The sequence below is a fragment of the Plecotus auritus genome, assembly GCF_963455305.1.
Source record: "Plecotus auritus genome assembly, chromosome: 6".
NCBI classification, from domain to species: Eukaryota; Metazoa; Chordata; class Mammalia; order Chiroptera; family Vespertilionidae; genus Plecotus; species Plecotus auritus.
In genome coordinates this window covers 112,408,666-112,428,159 of record NC_137773.1, presented here as the reverse complement: position 1 = coordinate 112,428,159, position 19,494 = coordinate 112,408,666, and the positions used below count along the sequence as shown (strand labels likewise).

Genomic DNA, 19,494 nt, shown 5'->3' with positions numbered 1-19,494 from the left:
TATTCCAGAAGCTTTGTAAACACCATTTGCCCCTTTATCAGTCCAGGTCCCAGGAAGGAAAACAGAAATTTTCTAAGGAATTTTAAACAAGTAGCATTTACCATGAGAACTGTATACAGAAGTGCTAGAAGACCAAAGGGTGGACCCTGAGATTAAATCACAAACTCCTGGCTGCAGGAAGTAGCTCAGTCCTAGAGCTGGGAGAACAGAGTAAGGGTGGTATCTCATCCTCAGAGCTCCAAAGCAAACTCACCGCCAGGGGCGCCCCTAAGGGTGGGAAAGAAAGACAGGCCACCAAGGAGAGGCTGCTGCCCCTGCCTCTGGGACTTTGTAAGGAACACAGCCATTCCCCAGGATGCCACATTCTGACTCCCTGCTTGTGCCTCCTCTGGGCAGATTAGTGGAAGCCACCTGGCCAGGAAGGCTGGGAAATGTAGTCTGCAGCTCCCAGCCCAACCATCACCACAGAGCAGAGTTTTGGTGAATATGGGCCTCAGAGACCACAGGCAAATAACCTACTCTTGGTTAGGAATACAAACTTTTCCTCCTTTAGCTGTTAATAAAGAAAATGGACTCATTTGATCTTTGATCTTTCATGAACTTGGCAGACTCCAGGCAGGGTCTATCACCATGACTACCATGTAAAATGCTCAATAAAGCTCAGCTGATGTGGCTCAGTGGTTGACTGCGACCTATGAATCAGGTCACCGTTTGATTCCCTGCTCTCGCCTGGGTTGCAGGCTCGATCCCCAGTGGAGGGCGTGCAGGAGGCAGCTCATCAATGATTCTCTCTCATCATTGATGTTTCTAGCTCTCTCTTCTTCTCTGAAATCAATAAAAATATATATAATTTTAAAAATAAAGTGCTCAATAAATATCTCTAAATATATGAGCAAACAAATGCCTATTCCCATCATTGATAAATAGTTCAAATCAGTACTCAAATTACATGATGGAGATATAAAGTGATTTTTAAAAGAACATTTTAACTCCTATGTACCATTTAGTATTTTCCATTACAGTTGACATTCTGCTTCTCGGCAATTGTCGACAGTTTGCCTCAAATAAACTCACAAAAATTCTTCACAGGTTTGAACGTTTCTTGCGTTGACTACGGGAGGCAACATAATGTCTTAGTCCACTCCTGACACTTTGAATTTGGAATAGGAGTGGACAATATGGGTAATAACCGAAGACCAGCTGCCTTCCTGTGGAGAAAGGAGCACCCCCCACCTGCCCCACCAGACCCAGGTAATGCAGGGGTTATTTCCACGAAGACACGCACAACAAGCGGTCCCCTGGCCTCTGGGCCGTGGTGCTACCACCCGCCCGCATCCCTGAAGGGAAGAACCATCGGACTTCTTGGGGCTGCTCAGGTGTAGAGCACAGGTGGATGCTGCGCCGCCCACTGCCGGGGCCAACAGTAAGAAATGATGCGACTCCAAGTCAACTAAACAGAGCCACAGCGCATGCGCCAAGCGCGATCAAGCTTCCTGTCCTCACAGCTCTGCGTGGCAGGCACCTTACATCCCCCGGAGGTGATTACCTAGCCAAGGCCACTCAGGACGACAGCGCCGGGTTCAAACCTGGCCACCCGGCTCCAGTTTGTACTTTCAGGAAAAAACTGATACCTGGCAAATTTTTAAAACGTCAGACTGGCAACTGGGAATTAACGGAAAGGGGAGTGAAGAAACCGGTGCACACCTTGGAAACAGGGGTAATACACCAAGGGTGTCCGACGTCCTGGGAGACAGGTCAGCGACAGAGCCGCCCACACCGGCTCGCGCGCCACGGCTTCGGAGGGCGGGCACCGAGACCCCGCTCACACCACGGCGGCTCTCATTGGACCACTTCCTGTGGCGTCAGATTTCGGCGTCTGGAAGGAGGCGGGACTTCCTGGCTGGATAACCAATTCCGGCCGCGCCGGAAATGCCCATTGAAGAAAGGATGAAAGGTACCTGGAGGTCCGGGCAGGTCTAGTGTTTCGCGTACTCGGAAGGAAAATTGGGCGGAGATTCCTCCACTAACTGCCAAGTTCCTGAGGTAGCGGAAAACGAGAGTCCGGACATGGACAGCCGCCTGCAAGAAATCCGGGAGCGGCAGAAGCTACGGCGGCAGCTCCTCGCCCAGCAGGTCCGCGGCTATGGAGGGGACGCCATGCGCGTGCGCGGCCGCCGCGTCCCATCCGCTCTCTGTCCGCCCCACGGTCCTGACCCGTGCCCTAGCCTACCCTCTGGTTCTCAGCCCCCGCGGTGCCCCGAGGAGTTTCCATTCCGGGTAGTGTGGCGATGCTAAACCGGACGCCACGGCTGGTTTTCAGCAACCTTACGCGATGCCCGCCTAGTGTGCCAGCCCGCACTCAGTGCTGGGCACGGGAAGCTCTGGTCTTTGAATGCGTTACCGCCCTTCACATGTCAAAGTGCCTTGTCCCCTAAAATGTCTCTTCACCGTTTGCATGCTCTTCATGTGTGTTGCCTTTCCTCCTAGTCAGCACCTAAGTCTTGAGATTGTGGCTACCTTGTGAAATGGATTTACAGAAATGGAGGGGGGGGGAGGTCATATTGCAAGTAGCCTGAGTGTACATTTTAGATTCTGCCCTTTGTGTATTGCAGTCCACTGTGCAATGTACAGTGTCCTCGTGGTCACCCACAGCTAATATGTGAATTCATACTCTGTGTCACAGCACACCCCTGATGTGAGTAGTAAGTATTATCTTCACTTAAAGGAGGCTCTAGAGGTTCAGTGATTTTGGCCTAGGGGTCAATCACTGCTGGGCCAGAAGTTGAACCCAGTTTGTTTCTCTAAATCTTGTCTTCACTGCTTCTTGTGTGTAAGTTAACACTTGCTGATGAGTAGAGTAGGCATGCAGAAAATGCTTAAATCAGAGGCTGTGCTTTACATCTTACCATTCAGATCAGTCAGAGTGATGGAGAGGCTTTAATGAGGCATCTTAATGTTATTATTTTTTTTCAGTAGCAAATCTTGGTTTTAATTAGTGGAAATCTGAAACCTCTTTTATGATCTGATGAAAAGATTTATGGTATAGTATTAAAAATGTGGGAATTTGGAATCATATCAGTCCCTGTCCCTGTGGCATTATGATCTTAACAAATCAGGTATCTTTTTCTAAGCCTTCTTTTTCCCAACTTTCTGTATCATGTTATCTTCAATAGTTCCTTGTTGCCATCAAGTAAAGTTCTTACCCTTTAATTTGAATTCAAACTCTGTTTGATTCTAAATACATTATAGAACAATTATAATTCATTTAACTATGAATTATAGCTAGCTCCTACCCTCAAAGAACGTACAGAGTGCATGAAAATTTGATGGCTGCCATTTGCCAAGTCCCTTCCGTGTGTCAGACTCAGCTGGGCTCTTTACCTACATTATCTTGAATGGTACAGATACACATCTTACAGATGAAAAAAAAAAGCTCAAAGAATTTCAATTAAGTGCTCAAACCCACAAAGCTGGTGAGCTGCAGTTTTAAGCCCTTCGGTGTTTTTTCCAATGCATCCAAGTGCTCCTGGCCTTCTAGTTGAATGGGAACCATCCCACCTAAGTCAGGAAGTCCATCCAATACTATAACCAATGACAGACTTCCACTTTACCACTCACTTCCGTCACCTTTTCTCACTACTTTTCTCTGTATGAACGAGACAGACAGAACATATTTAAATATATTTTTATTGATTTCAGAGAAGAAGGGGGGGAGAGAGAGAGAGATAGAAACATAAATGGTGAGAGAGATCATTGATCAGCTGCCTCCTGCACGCCCCCTACTGGGGATGAGCCTACAGCCTGGGCATGTGCCCTTGACCAGAATCGAACCCGGGACCCTCCAGTCTGCAGGCCGACGCTCTATCCACTGAGCCAAAGCAGCTAGGGCAGCAGAATTTTTATTTAAAGCATTTCTCTGCAGTGTACTGTTTCCTAACGTAGGCTCTAGTAGGAAATCTTACTGGTTCCCTCGTACATTTACTGAACATGTGCTATGAGTCAGACATTATACTGCTGCTGGGCATACAGATACAAACAGGACAGACAGTGTTCCTCCCTATAGGTTACCTTTCAATGGGGAAAAAGTAAACTGATAAAAATAATTGAAATATACAAATAAAGTAATTAGAAGTTGTGATAGAGATTGTGAAACAATATACCTTGGGAGCAAACAAAAGTAAAACAAAATAATTGAAAGTTATATTAAGTGCTATGGTCTGAATGAGGAAAGGAGGTAGAAAAAAACCGTGGGAGGGGCTACTTATTCTCTATGCAGGGTTCATGGGGACCCCTCCGAGGAAGTAACTCGTACTCGGCATGAAAAGAGGAGTGGGCCATGAGAAGGTTAGAAAGCTTTCCCGCTTCCTTCGTGGGAAGTGGCTCTTGTCTCCTGAGTCAGGAGAATAGAGTTTGGAAGATCTATGGAGCAGTTAAAATTCCAGGAACAGATATTTTGGAAAAGCATTATCCCTGGAAAGACATGGGTAGACTAAACAGTGGTGATTATTTAAGATAAATGCTGAGGACTGTGGCTCTGATGTGTTAGTATGCCTTCCCCACTTCCTGGCTAAAGGGACTATTTAATACACATTTCCTTATGCCCTTCTTGTGCCTAAAAACATGGTTCCTCATGGCCTGTGGGTTGCATTCTGCACTCCGTGGTCTGGCTCCTGAAGATTTCTGTGAGCTGATCCCACGCTCCTTAGCCTTTTGGTTTGTTTACATGTGTTGTATTGCAAAATTTTCCCAACTGCCGACAAGACTTTGCGTTACAATTTTTAAGGAATTAGTAAAGTTCAATATTGTGCCTATAATAATTCTTTAAAGACTTGGCTTGAATAAAACTCAATACATTGTATTAGAGCATGGGATGAATAAGGTATCTCGTGTGAGTTGATGGACTCGAAGTGTTGAACATAGTGCCGACCACACTGGATGCTGTGGCTTTCTTGGCTATTGCAGCTATTACTAAGTCATGTTTTACTTACTTTAAAAGAAAAGATTGGCAAATGAAGTGTCTTTATTTCAGATTTGACTAAAAGGATATACTGCCTAGTGATCTCATTTCTGGTTTTTGTTTTCTCAGTTGGGAGCTGAAAGTGCCGACAGCATTGGTGCTGTGTTAAATAGCAAAGAGGAGCAGAGAGAGATTGCTGAAACCAGGGAGACTTGCAGGTCTGTCAAGTAATTTTTTGTTGTTGTTTTACTGACAGCTTAATATTGTGAAAGGATTATTGTTTTAATAAAATGATCCTAGGTATGAAGTGTGTTATGAAAGCACCAAAATAAAGATTTCAGAGCCGTTGGTTTTATTGTTAGTTCACGAATGATGAACTGTTTCTTTTCTGGCTATAGTAACTTCTCATGTAGTAGGAAATGGAATGTTACACTAAGGATTAGCTTATATACCACAAATAAATATTTATTTTTTAAGTTCTTACAGAAGTAAACTGACTTTACCCTAAAAGTGGTAATCATTTGATAGTTCACAAGGCATTTCAGAATTTTTCAGTATTCTAGTTATCAATTTGAGCATTAGTTTTGCTAGAGGCAGATTAGAATGATACCTAATTTAGAAGTTCCTTTTTGCCTTATACCCCTGTAACAGCTTATTTTCTCACTAGCAGCCCTGCGCACAAATCCGTGCGCCAGTAGCTCTCTGCCACCCTCATAACTTGCTGCCCTGCCCTCCTGTAGCTCCCCCGGACCCCCCTCATAGCTTGCTGCCTTGCCCCCTCCTATAGCTCTCCACCTCCTGCTTCCTTGCTGCCCTGCCCCCTCCTGTAGCTTTCCACCACCCGCTTGTAGCCAGTAGCTCGCTGCCACCCTCCTGTAGCTACCCCCCCATAGCTTGCTGTCCTGCCCCCTTCTGTAGCTCTCCTCCGCCCACTTGTAGTTCACTGCCCTACCCTCCTGCAGATCCGTGATCCGATCGTTACCCAGTTGGTCGCTACGCCTCACGGCGTAATGGATAATCAGCATATTCTTCTCTTATTATATAGGATTTGGTTGCTTACCAATCAAGTTTTGGGACTTTTTAGGTGATTTATATTCTGGGTTAATAGATACTGTTTAATCAGGAAAAACATGCTTCATTCTGTTTTTATTATGTTATTTCGTGCTACTAGATGCATTTATACATCTGTACATACTTGTATGTGATGCCCAGTTTTAATTTTCAGGGCTTCCTATGATACCTCTGCTCCAAATGCGAAACGTAAGTCTCAGGATGAAGGAGAGACAGATGAGGACAAAATGGAAGAATATAAGGCAAGTGGAGACTTGGGCAATTTAATGGTAAAAACAAAATAAGTTCTTCCGATAATAGATTCTTATTGAGGAAAACAAACTTGACCGAAAGCTGAATATGACAGTGTCTAAAATAATTGTCATGAGTATAATATATGTATAAGCATATGTATAATCAGTTAAATTAAGACTTTTATCACTTTCCTCATTTTAACACAAGAGTGTATGGATTAAACTAGGTGATGTACAGAAAGCACTTAGCATAATGCCTGGTAAGCACTGGGCAATAATATTCTTAAATAACAGTAAGGAAGTAAGTAAGTGTATCAGAAACTTTGGGTATTTGGATTAGATTTCTAAAGGCAACAATACTTTTTTGTGTGATTTGTGTTACTCAATGTTAACAGTATATGTCAGTACAATTAAAATATTTTGAAAATCCATGAGCTAGACAACAGTGTTGTAGAACCATTAGGCCCAAAGAAAAAAATCCAACTTCTAAATTTGTAATTGCAATATTTAGTTGAAAAGAAAGTATAATGAAAAACCTATCTCCATTTCTTAAACTTAATTGTACAACTATATTTAGTAGAGAAGAGCATGCACCGTTTCAGTCAGTCTCTAGGTAGTTCAATGATACCAGTACCTAATCATATTAATTCTTTCTTATCTGTTGTGTTTTGATATATGCTAATATGTAGTTTAAATATTTGTGACTGTTTCAGGTCAAACCATATGCAATTCCCAATATTTGGACACTTTTGACCTGTAAAGGTAGATTCATGTGGTTCAGTGTAATAGAAATAAAATTGGCCCATTGGTGGTTATCTCTTTTGATTTAAGGTAAATTCTAACATTTATCATATTATATTTGAGATTAAATAGTTCTACACAACTTGGTCATCAAAACAAGTTACAGACTTTTATTGATGAAAATTTTTATTTTATTATGAAAAGAATAAACTAGTTATACCTAATGATAAGAAAGCAAAGATTTTAATGTTCCACTTTAATGATAATTTGAGAAGTTTATTATCACTAGGGAAATAAAACATGTATGTCTAGTCTTAATCAAGATATAGTAATACACGGACTATTCCTTCTCTGCATCTAATGTCTACTAACCTCCGTCTCCCAGGATGAGCCTGAGATGCAGCAGGAGGAGGAGAACCTGCCGTATGAGGAAGAGATTTACAAAGATTCCAGTACATTCCTCAAGGTCAGTCAGTAATCGAGACCTTATAACCCTTCATATTTCAGCTCTGTGCCTGCAAAGATTTTAAATACCTATTTGTTTTCACGATTTTTTTAGATATTAAGGAATCATTGTTATAAAATAAAGGTCATGTCAATCAACTTACACTTTATATGGCGTCATAATAAAAAACAAAGTGCAGAATTAGTATATCAGAGTGCATGCTATTAATTTAATTTTGATTTTTTTTTTAGGGAACACAGAGTTTAAATCCCCATAATGATTACTGCCAGCATTTTGTAGACACTGGACATAGACCTCAGAATTTCATCAGGGATGTAGGTATGTCAGATGTGTTGGACTGTTTAATTTATTTAACTTGTGGATTATTTCTAATTAGGGACTGATTCTAACTGGATTTGTTTACAAGGCATAGCCCATTAATTTAAGATCAGCAGCAGCATTTCATCTGTACTATTTTGTCTCTTCCTTTACTTAATTATAAAAAATGAAAGAATACTCATTTTTACTAGATTCTTTTTTTTTTTTTTTTTTTTTTTTAAATATATTTTATTGATTTTTTACAGAGCGGAAGGGAGAGGAGGGATAGAGAGTTAGAAACATCGATGAGAGAGAAACATCGATCAGCTGCCTCTTGCACGCCCCCTACTGGGGATGTGCCCGCAACCAAGGTACATGCCCTTGACCGGAATCGAACCTGGGACCCTTGAGTCCGCAGGCCGACGCTCTATCCACTGAGCCAAACCGGTTTTGGCTTTACTAGATTCTTTAGGTGATATTTTTTTTCTCCAAAAGAGGGGGAAAACATGAGAGAAAGGCAGTTGTTTCCCCCTTTCTCCAGAAGAGACTGATTAAACTTGATGTTACCAGCAGATTATTTAACTTAATAAGTAGGAGACATTGAATGGTTGGTGACTTGAACTTGGCTTTGGACATCTGGGTTTTTATCTGCCTGTGGAGTGAGGATCCTTAGAGATGAAATGTGTGCTGTTTTCCTGGGAGGCTCAGCACCTCTGCTCTGCATTAGCTTCGAGTGTGTGACATGTGCTTGCTGCCCTCAGGCCTGGCGGACAGGTTTGAAGAGTACCCCAAGCTGCGGGAGCTCATACGGCTGAAGGACGAGCTGATAGCGAAGTCGAACACTCCGCCCATGTAAGCAGGTTTCCAGCCCCTTCTTGTTCCCGCTCAGGCTTCAGATGTCAGGCTTTCCATCTGGTGCCTTTCTGTTCACAATTATTCAGCACCACATAAGCTTAACATCATTATTCCTTCTTTATGGTAAAATATATTCCTTTGAGACTCAGTGCTGAATACACAGTAGGTTCTCATTTAATTTGTTTTCAGTTTTTCAGATAACTTGCTTGATTTTTTTCTTAGAAAATCATTCACATTTATTGTGTTCTTGAGTTTACTTAAAATGTTTTAAAATAGCTTTTCTTCTCAAAAAGTTACTTATTAAAGAAAATTTAGATGGGAAAAAGAAGGAAATTAAAATTCATAAAAACTTAGCATTCAAGGCTACTATGGACATTTTTGGGATATGGTAATTCATTTTAACCTTTGCAAAACAGAATAATGCTTTCCTTAAAAACGTGTATAAGGCCTTTGAAATTGGAGACTGTTTATTTCACACTTAGTTTACTTTGAACATTTTGTACATTTATTAGTTTGCTGACATAAGCCTATTCATTAGAACAGCCTGAAAGAAGTTTGAGTATTGGGGAAAATGTTAGCAGACTTTAGTATTCATCCTATTTAAAAAGACTCTACATTTAAAGTATTTTATATTTAAATATTTTATATGCAAAATATACTTCCATACTCTATGGAAATAACTTTTCCGTGAAGGCTAGTGATAAATTATACTAAGTAGCCAGAGAATTTAGAAACGTTTTTAGAGGGAGGAATTTTAAATTTACAGGGAAATGGTGTTTCCAGACTAACTCAACAGTTAGAGAAAAGTAGTGTGGCCTTCCCTAGAGACTCAGGTGGTGCTGGAAAGGGCTGGGTCTTACAGCTGAACGTGGATTTTCAGGATGAAAACGAGAGATACGTGGGGAACGGACTGCTTTGTGGCGTGCTTACGTGCATGTCCTAGGAAGGGTGCTGTACACGCCGTGCGCACTGACGAGAGGCAAGGGCTGCAGTGGTTCGCTCGCGACTGCTTTGGGAATGGCGTCTAGTAACACTGGGGAAACCTCTCACCACCGCCTGCAAGGTGCTTGAAAGTCTCTCCTCACTTTCTGTGCTTTCCTCACATAGGTACTTACAAGCAGATATCGAAGCCTTTGACATCAGAGAGCTCACCCCCAAATTTGATGTGATTCTTCTGGAACCCCCTCTGGAAGAGTATTACAGAGAGACCGGCATCACTGCCAACGAGAAGTGCTGGACTTGGGACGATGTATGGTGAAACGCCGCCTTGTGAATATCATCCCTCCTTGCGTGGGTCACACATACAGATGTACCAGTATAGATGTTGTGGCCGCAGGCCTGAGGGACATTAACAAGTATGACAAGACCTTTTGAGGCGGCAGTTGCTCACGCAGGAGACCCAGCCTTAGGGTCCTTGGGTGTGAGGCTGGAGGATGCGAAATGGTCCGAACCACCTGGAGCTCGTTCTTCATTGGCATTTGGTTACATGTGGTAAACATCAGAGAATAAATACATGTGTCAAGTATAGTGTCTACTCTTTGAGGAGCTGACAATGTAATGGATAAAGAGGATGAGTAATTTCAGTATAAAGTGTGATAAAGTTATATTTCCCTAAAGAAAATTAAGCAGACTGATAATTTCTATTAGTTACAAAGGTTATGTGTTTGTTATCAGTAACAAAAACAACAGGTATTTCTTAAGTGCCACTGTGTCCGAGGCAGTGCTGTGCTGGAGAGTCAGATAATAAGACTCAGTACTGAGATGTCATTTTTCATTTTAATTTTGCCCCCAACTTGGAGGTAATTTAACCTGTTTTCGTCTCAGTTAGTTTTTCTGTAAATGTTAAAGGCTTGTTCTCAAGCTACAGCTTATGGAATTCTATAACTATGGCTTCCTATAGCCTCTCCACACGAGTCGGTGTGCCTTTGTACGTGTGCACGTGTGGTATTCTACAGGAGGAAACCGCCGTAGAACAAGAAGGCTACGGGTGAATGTTTCCCATTATGTCCCTAATTAAAATGAGCACCTCCAGTGAAAGTCCTGACATACCCAGTGATTGCTCTTGGGACAAAAGGGAAACAGAATTCTTTCAGGCCCCATTGTTTCGGTTTCTTACAGATTATGAAGTTAGAAATCGATGAGATTGCGGCACCTCGGTCGTTTATTTTCCTCTGGTGTGGCTCTGGGGAAGGGCTGGACCTTGGGAGAGTGGTAAGCCCGTGTTTCCTAAAGTGGATCTTTAAATTCACGAGAGATAATGCAATACGATGCATTGCTTAAGACTTTTGAAGACTGGTGTTTTGTCTTTTGTTTCTTGAATGGCAATAAAATATTAAAAAGAAAAAATATTCAAGAAAGAATGTATGAAAGGCAGTACCTACCCTTACTTAGTTGACTACAGCGGTCACCAACAGGTGGTCTGCGGGGTCCAAAAAGTTGGCGACTGCTCGACTAGTACCAGGGGTGAATCAAAATGGGGTTTATTACGACTGCAGGAAGAGAGCGGTTTAGAGATTTAAAACTCTAGCTTACATGTCAAAAACAAGCTGCCTGGTGTCACTTACTGCTCATGAGTAGCTGAAAAGTGTTTTTCTGAATTCCGTTAACTCCTGAATTCCAAATGGAAGTCAGATGGAATGGGGAAAGAGCACCATGCCTGGGACGTAGTTTGAATGAATGAACGAGAATGACAAGGAAGTTCTAGCACCTCAGTTTATGTTAAGTACCTTGTATTTAATTGTGTTTCAGAACTTCTGTTTGATTGGAGTATCCTGTCGAATGGCTGTATAATAAAGACTAGAATTCTTTTCCCCACTTCTGCACTAAAGCAATTACTGTGACACCTTGGAATTGGGTATTTCAAGCCTCTAGGAAGTTTTTAATGCTGGTTGGTTATTTTAAGTATTGTTTATTTCTTTTAGCTAAGGATTTTTTTAAATTTTCATTTCTAGTGTTTACGCAAGTGGGGCTACAGAAGATGTGAAGATATTTGTTGGATTAAAACCAATAAAAACAACCCCGGGAAGACTAAGACTTTAGATCCAAAGGCTGTCTTCCAGAGAACAAAGGTATTGCCTCTACGATGTAGTCATCTTTATTTTTATGTTCTCACAATCATTTTTTTAAAATTTTCATTATTTTCCAAATGACTGCATATTGTTTAACTTTGGTGGAAAGGTCCTTTTCTTAGACTTGTACAAATGGCATTGAGCATTTATAGGAAGACACCCAAGTTAGTGTTTGCAGCATAGCTGCTTGCAATATATTAATTTAGGTGTAGAAATGGTGACTCGAGATTTACTTTATTGCACAGTGATCACAAGTGAGGCTATTCGAGTATCAGTGACTGCAGTCTCCATGTTGTTCGTCACTTCCCCGTGACATACTCATTTTACAGCTGGAAGGTTGTGCTCCCAACCCCTTCCCCTATTTCGTCAGTCCCCCACCCTGTCCCTCTGGCGACCACCAGTTTGCTCTGTGTCTGTTTTGTTTTGATTATTTTGGTCTTTAGATTCCACATATAAGTGATATCATGGCATTTATCTTTCTCTGAGTCATTTCACTTAGTTTAATACTTGCCAGGCCCATCCATGTTGCTGCCAATGGCAGGCTTGCTTCTTCTCTCTGGCTGCAGTACCCAGTGCGTGTTCCGTGCAGCCGTCTTTAGTCAGCTTGCCCTCCAGTAGTGCGCTCATCGGAGCCGTTGGTGGCAGGGTGTTTCTTATTGAATAGATTTCCTTGGACTGGAACATTCTTTCGAGGGAACCTCAGCCACCCATCCACTGTTGGTTCGTGGAATCACGTGAGAGGCTAAGTCTGTTCCACCCACACTCCTGCCATCAGATGAAATAGAGAGGGTCTAACAACAGACAACAGAGAAAAGGGTTTGATTTGCACATTGCCTATGTCAAGTATTTGGAAGTCTATCCAGGCTTAAAGCCTCTTCCCCATATTAAAAGGCTTTTATCTTGTGTGTATCCTGTTGAATGGCTGTATAATAAAGTTTTGATCTTGGATCATAGTAAGCCCAGTATAACATCATTTTATAGTTCAAAGGTCAAGTTTCATGTTTCCCTACCTGTTGAAAACAGGTTATGGTTAAGTTTTAGAGGGAAAAAGACTCCATCGTCATTGACTCTGATCTAAAATGTGGTGGCCCCAAGTCCAGTACTCTTGTCTCCCTATCCTGGCAGTCTCCCCACACCCAGGAACCCTTAGGTTTTCTTGCTGTGTCACCCATAGAACCGTATCCTAAAGATTCGGAGGAAGGAGCATTTTTCAGGAAATGGGACGTGGGGGTGTAGGAGGCTGAGCAGTGTGACCGGGTGAGGAAGTGATCGGTCTTTCCTTGCTGTTTAGGAACACTGCCTCATGGGGATCAAAGGGACTGTGAAGCGCAGCACAGACGGGGACTTCATTCACGCCAACGTCGACATTGACTTGATCATCACGGAAGAGCCTGAGATTGGGAATATAGAAAAGCCCGTAGAAATTTTCCACATCATTGAACACTTTTGTCTGGGTAGAAGACGCCTTCACCTGTTTGGAAGAGATAGTACAATTCGACCAGGTAGGACCTCAGGAAAAGAAAAGAGAACTTTGCCTCCTGGGATGCAGGCGTCAGGGACTACCTGGCAGGGCTGGGGACAGTGAGGCCTGACGGGCTGGATGCCTTGTCTGGCTGCGCTGCAGGTCTGCCAGGCTCACCCGGGTCCTCCTGCTGCAGCCGGTCTAACCCAGCAGCTTCCTCCACTCCCCTCCTCAGCCACTGTGGCCCCGTCTGTTTTCTGTTTCCTCACGTCACTTACATCATTGAATTGTAGATTCAATTAATTGGCCACACGTTGGGTCAGTCTCTCACACGCAGTTTCAGGGAGGCAGAGCTGTCTGCTCGCTCCCTTCTCCCCAGCACGCAGGGCCTTCAGTGACTGCTGAATGAAGACGCATAAATAAATGGCTGGGTAGTCCTGCAGGAAACACCATACATTTGTGCGATCCAGGTCATGGCTTTATTAGAGACTGAAACACCTGGCTTGTTTCCTTACGTGTGTGGTGGTGGCATCTTTTCAAAACCTTACTAATACACTACAATGTGAATTCACTATTTAAAAAAAAGACTAGAAAACAATTCGGCTCTTAGGGAAACTCAGGCTCAGCTGCAGATGAGACCACACAGGCCTCATGCCCAGAAAGGGCACAGTTTTCCCTGCTGTTCTTTTCAAAAAATCTTTACACACTTAGATAAGAATGATTTTTTTTACACGGTGAACAAAGGATTGCACAAAAATGGCTGCTACATTGTGGAATGTGATCCCGGTAAAATACCTTGCATTCTGTAGCATTTTATGATGGATCTACTATCCTGAGAAATAAGCGTGAGGGTGATGGGGCAGGATACTGTGAACCTAGTGTCTCAGTTGTGAACCTAATTCGTGGAGATCACCTGCCCTGCACTGGAGGATCCCGGGCCCCATAGCTCTCAGAGCAGATTCCCAGTCTCTTCCCAGAAATGCGTCAGCTATGAGAACCACCCCTGAGAACCCAGCCCCAAAGCGTGATGCCCACTGGGCACGCACAGTCCTTGTAGCCTCCACTCAGGCGCTTCCCCGGTGAGGCAGCCGTGCTGGGCGCAGCCGTCCAACAGGGGGCCCGCGGGTGCCTTGGACCTGGGGGACTGTGAGTGGGGAGTCTGAGAGAAGTGGCTGTCATCCATAGGAGGGGTCCCCTTGAACTGCATGTGGAGGGGGGCTGTCAGGGGCTGACGGATGGAAAAGAAAGCGGGCGCCGAGGTGGAGACAGCCCCTGTCCGGTGTCTGTTTCTCCAGTGAAGCTGCGTGAACTGGGACTGGAGAGTTAGGTCAGGCCTCCTTAGAAAAGACCTGAGAGGCCGTACTTGGAATTGTCCAACGCAGAGAAGCCACAGGCTGAGCTTTGCTGGAGGCTCGGACTTTCAGAAGGAGGGGTTGGGAGCTTCAGTATCCATGGCTGCCTATCTGAAGAGAATGGCAGAGGGGGCAGGTTGTGGGGTGAGGGCAGAGGGGGGCAGGCTGCAGGGTGAGGGGCAGAGGGGGGCAAGTTGTGGGGTGTGGGGTTAGGGGCAGAGGGGGGCAAGTTGGGTGTGGGGTGAGGGGCAGAGGGGGGCAAGTTGTGGGGTGTGGGGTGAGGAGCAGAGGGGGGCAGGCTGTGGGGTGAGGGGCAGAGGGGGGCAGGCTGAAACTGGGGCCAGCGGGCACCTCTGGGACAGCTGAGCTGGTGCGCAAGGAAGAGTAGAGGGGGCTGGCCTAGGGCCCTCCTGGGAAGAAGGCGCCATTCCTGGCGGGGAAGGAGGTCTGGAGGTGCTTTCTTCCTGAGCGCTGTTCTGGGGACTGAAGGTGCTGCAGTGAGGAGCTGGGTTCCAGGCACCGCCTAAGGGGACGTGGGCAGGGCTGGGTCTCGGGGCTGAGCGCTCCTTGCAAAGGCGATGCGGATCTTGCTGGGCGGGAAGAAGGTGCGGGCGAGACCGCTGGGGCGAGTAAGGCTGCAGAGATGGTCCTTCCCCTCCAGGCTGGCTCACGGTGGGACCCACGCTGACCAACAGCAACTACAACGCGGAGACCTACGCGTCCTACTTCAGCGCCCCCAACTCCTACCTGACGGGCTGCACCGAAGAGATCGAGAGGCTGCGGCCCAAGTCGCCCCCACCCAAGTCCAAGTCCGACCGGGGTGGGGGGGCTCCCAGGGGTGGGGGGCGAGGAGGAACTGCTGCGGGCCGCGGACGCGAGCGGAACCGGTCCAACTTCCGCGGGGAGCGAGGCGGATTCCGGGGGGGCCGCGGAGGTGCACACCGTGGCGGTTTTCCACCCCGGTAACCAGGCCGGTCGCTCCAGGCCCTTTGTCTCCCTCGCTGTGGTCCCTCCAGCCCCGGGCTCCCTCGCTGTGGCCGGGGCCTCTGTGGGGGCTGCTCTGAGCAGCGCAACTCACTCCCTGTGGCCACCGCGCACTGTCTAGTTCTGCAGGCGCCGCCTCCCCGCCTTGGTCTAGTCATGGACCCCCAGGATGAGCAGCACAGCGCCTTCCCGTCCCAGGCGTGGGCCTGGGGGACCCGCCTCTGCGTGTGGAAATGGAAACGGGGGTGAATTAAGGCGACTTGGGCGCTGTCTGCAGCCTCCGCAGCAAGCAATGGCAGGGTGAGCTTCTTGGTGACACAATAGACATTTTTCTTATTTAAAAAAATCTTAGACTCAGATATAATTCAACTGCAGAAGAAATTGAAAGACTTCGAACAGAATCACCTCCCAAAACGAAATTTGCTCCCAGTGGAGGAGCTCCCAGAGGCGCAGAGGGAACTGCAGGCAGACAGCCTGCAGCCCTCATGGCGAGCTCGGCCGCCACCGCAGGACTGGGCTCCCAGGCGCAGACAGACCTGGCTTGGCGGGGTGGATGGCTCGATGGACTCCGCAGCTGCCCAGCACCAGAGAGAAAGAGGCAGCAAGACCCTGGCCCAGGCGCCCGCTCAGATATCCAGGGAGGAGGCTGCCCCCCTGTGAAGGACATGGCACCTTGCAAACTTCTTGTGGAGGAAGCAACTGAAACCCTTTGGAGACAGGAAGGAGCGCACTGCTCTGGCTGCGCTTGGGGTGTCCCCAGGGCCTGACTCTGCTTTAAGTGAACTTCATGAATGAAATACTGTTGTTCTTGATAAATGTCTTTTATTTTGTGTAGGATTTTTCTAATAAAAGCTGAAACCTCCGATGCTGATGTTTATTTTCAGTGGCTGCATCTCTCCCTGTGCCCGTCTTCCAGAAGGTGGGGGCTCAGGAGGCCCCAAGCACTTGACTCCTGACCTCCCCTCGCTGTGCAGCACAGGAAGGGAAGAGCTGGTGGCACCAGCTGGAACATGTGGCGGGGGGAGGATACCAGACCCGAACTCTGCTGAAACACTTAGCCCCATGGAGACAGCGGGGGTGCAGAGTGGTCCCCGGGTTGGCACTGAGGGAGAGGTGTCAGGACGGGGATCACGTGGAGGCAGTGTGGCAGTCGGTCATGTCCACAGTTGAATGGACAGCAGCGAGCTGCTCGGATGTGAGTAGAAGAGCCTCCTCCTCGCCCCGAGCCCACACACGTGGGAAGGGACACCCCTGCCTTGCAGAGGTGCGTGTTAGCGGAGAGTGGGCAGGGCTGGGTGAGCGCATGACTGCCGCCCTCGTCTCCTTTCATGCTGGTGAAGCACTTCCTCCCCATCACAGTTGCTGAACGACTGCTTTCTGATTAGTTATATCAGCTTACTTTAAGACCCTTAATGTTCTCCTCTTGGATTTAATAACATGTGGTCTTTGAAGTATATAGTTCCAGATTTTACTGATTTGTTTAATACAGTCGTATTGACTCGACAAAATGATGGCCTGGTTGGGACTCATTCTAATTAGTGCTGTTTGACCTGAGTTTCACATTTTTGGGGGCTGTTCAGCAAACCTGGGCTCACAAGCAGGCCTTCCTTAGAGCAACGCTGCGAGGCCGGGTCCATGAGGACCTAGCAGTGTCCTGGCTTTGGTGCTTGGTGCCGAGTACATGTCATCAGCTTTGAAGCTGTGCACCCAGGCCTTCCCAGAAAGCCTCCCCTGACTTCTCCAATCTGGAGACACCTGCCCTCAAGGCCTCATCGTCCCTCGGGGGAAATGCTGCCTCACTGAATGTGGACAACCCCGTAAGCCCGTCCCCAGTGCCCGGCACACTCGGGCAAATCGCGGGGTCTGACTAGAGAGGTGCTAACAACATGAAGGTTTTTCCAAAGACAAAGTAATTGAGAATGTAGGCACAGGAGCAGTGTGGGTGCCATACGGGAACCGAGAGCGTGATACGGGTCTGTGGGGAAGCGTGAGTGTGAGGGTCACAGACGGAGTATTCACCTGCACTCCCCATTCTCCCATTTGTCTCGTCTGTGCTGTCCCTGCTGCGAGGTGTGTTCTCAGCTCCTCTAAGAAAAGTGGAGCAGCCCAGCACCTCAATAAACAGCGATGGGCCTCGGGGCTGTGGAGCCCAGGCCTGAGGCAGGTGTGGACAGGAGAGCTCACACCCGGGTCAGGTGGGCATCGTGGCTGCGCTCCAGCTGAGGTCACCACGGAGGGAAGAGGTGAAGTCTGAGATGTTCATGTGAAATCCCTGCATTTGCCTTTCATGGAACTAAATTTCTGAAAATTAATTTTGCTAAATGCTGCATGCATATTGTACATTCTGCCCTATAAATACTACGTAACCAAATTTACTAGAAGAGGAAAACAGTTGGTCCATTGGGGCAGGACACCATCCCCTTTGAGCACATGTGGCCGGGACGCTCTGGGACACAGGATCGCAGCTGCGGGCGGACATTCGGATGCGACTGCGCCATTCACCTGCGCACAGGGAGGCCAGGGTTGGGCCTGGGAGAAAAGAACCACCAGCTTCTCCTGCCCCTTCGTGGGGTTTCCGTTTTGTCTTTAAAGCAGAGGATAGAGAGTCAGGACAATTGTGTTCAGAGAAGCCCACAGTAGTTCATGCTGGTGATACCAAGTTCACTGCTCCCGTCATGGCGCTGGCTCTCCTCTGACAGGTGTGTGCTTTGCACACAAACATCGGGACAGGCGTGTGCTTCGCACACCAGCATTGGGACAGGCAGTGCACACACTTCAATATGGGGGAGAGGCTTTGCCCATAATTCAGATGAGCTGCACGGGTGGGTGGAGGGTATGGCTGTCCAAAAAGCTAGGCTTATGTGCCTGGTCACAGTGGGTCAAGATCAGAGCTCACTTGCCCTGGCCGGTAGCTCTGTTGATGAGCACAACATCCCGATGCACCAAGGTTGCGGGTTCAATCCCCGGTCAGGGCACATACAAGAAGCAACCCATGAATGTATAACTAAGTGTGACAACAAATAGGTATCTCTCTCTCTCTCAAATCAGTTAAAAAAAGGTGAGAGCTTACTTTTCTACTGTTCTGTCTTATTGAAATAGGAATTTTAAAGCACATAAGCATGGCTAAGAATATTGTCTTAAAAGCAATTTTATGTATAAAAATAATTCTAAAGCAAAATTTTAAGAAATATAAGCTCAAATGTCAGCTTTTCAGCCAACTAACGCCCTGAATTTTAAATCCTGCCACCTCTGGGGGTGGTGCGGACAGGAAGGATGGGGTGGCCTTGGAGCTGGGGGTACACTCCGGGGCTGGGTGCCTCCACGTCCTGACCCAGGGGAAGGCTGCCATCACAGCCAATACCGCCTGTCTCCTCCCTGGGGCCCGTGGGTGACCTAGCCCGTGCCCTTAGCACCTGGTGCCCGGCGCCATGTTAGGAAGGCGCAAGGGTGCTTCCGACCTCTGAATGTAACACCCTCAGGACAGACAGTCCACCGGAGCCTGCCGAGCCCCGGAGGTGGCGCCCGAGGTCCTCCTCGCCCTCGCGGAGGCCACCCTGCTGCGCAGGAAGCCTGTGTCTAGTATGGATTTTTCCCTCTCACAAAAGAGAGCATTATTGAGGCTCAGGAGACGGAGAAATTTCCACGGACTTGGCTTATCGATGGACTCACTGAACCAATTGCCCCGGCCCTGCCTTTAAAGGCCTCTTTCCTCAGGATGTCAATGTTAAAACACTTCCTGCCAGATGCAGCCTGTTCCAGAAAGGACCTTGACTTGGCCACGGCTGCATGGCCTATTGGCAGGAGCTGGAGAAGGAGCTGGACTGGCTCCTCCCGGTAAGGAGTGGGGCCCACGGGCAGGTGGCTAAGGAGGGCTCAGGGGCCCAGGAGCCCGGGAGCCTGGCAGGGCAGGGGGCTTCCTGGGAGCTGGCTGAGTGTCGTCCCCACACCCCAAGCTCAGCGAGTAGCAGAGCAGCCCTGGACTCCAGGGCACCGTGGGGCTGACCTGGG

General features: G+C 46.9%; 1 protein-coding gene across 3 annotated transcripts; it reads left to right on the top strand.

Moving 5' to 3' along the window:
• The first annotated feature begins 1,456 nt into the window (after positions 1 to 1,456).
• On the top strand, positions 1,457 to 16,351 carry METTL14 (methyltransferase 14, N6-adenosine-methyltransferase non-catalytic subunit). Of its 3 annotated transcripts, none has more exons than XM_080674727.1 (11): positions 1,457 to 2,133; positions 5,087 to 5,175; positions 6,183 to 6,270; positions 7,388 to 7,468; positions 7,699 to 7,786; positions 8,527 to 8,617; positions 9,728 to 9,869; positions 10,739 to 10,831; positions 11,572 to 11,688; positions 12,980 to 13,190; positions 15,164 to 16,351. In XM_080674727.1, exons 1-11 carry the CDS (start codon positions 2,068 to 2,070, stop codon positions 15,466 to 15,468), a joined length of 1,371 nt encoding a protein of 456 aa, XP_080530853.1. In that variant the 5' UTR covers positions 1,457 to 2,067; the 3' UTR covers positions 15,469 to 16,351. The 3 variants fall into 3 exon arrangements, with proteins under 3 accessions (XP_080530853.1, XP_080530852.1, XP_080530854.1); XM_080674726.1 differs by having other exon boundaries at positions 6,183 to 6,297; XM_080674728.1 differs by lacking the exon at positions 5,087 to 5,175 and having other exon boundaries at positions 1,932 to 2,133.
• The last annotated feature ends 3,143 nt before the right edge of the window (positions 16,352 to 19,494 follow it).

Excerpts from the sequence above, each read along its gene's own strand:
- METTL14 (XM_080674726.1), top strand. The coding sequence starts at position 2,068 with ATGGACAGCCGCCTGCAAGAAATCCGGGAGCGGCAGAAGCTACGGCGG. Across the intron at positions 7,469-7,698 it reads ATTCCAGTACATTCCTCAAG|GGAACACAGAGTTTAAATCC; the intron begins GTCAGTCAGTAA and ends TTTTTTTTTTAG. Across the intron at positions 10,832-11,571 it reads GGCTGGACCTTGGGAGAGTG|TGTTTACGCAAGTGGGGCTA; the intron begins GTAAGCCCGTGT and ends TTTCATTTCTAG.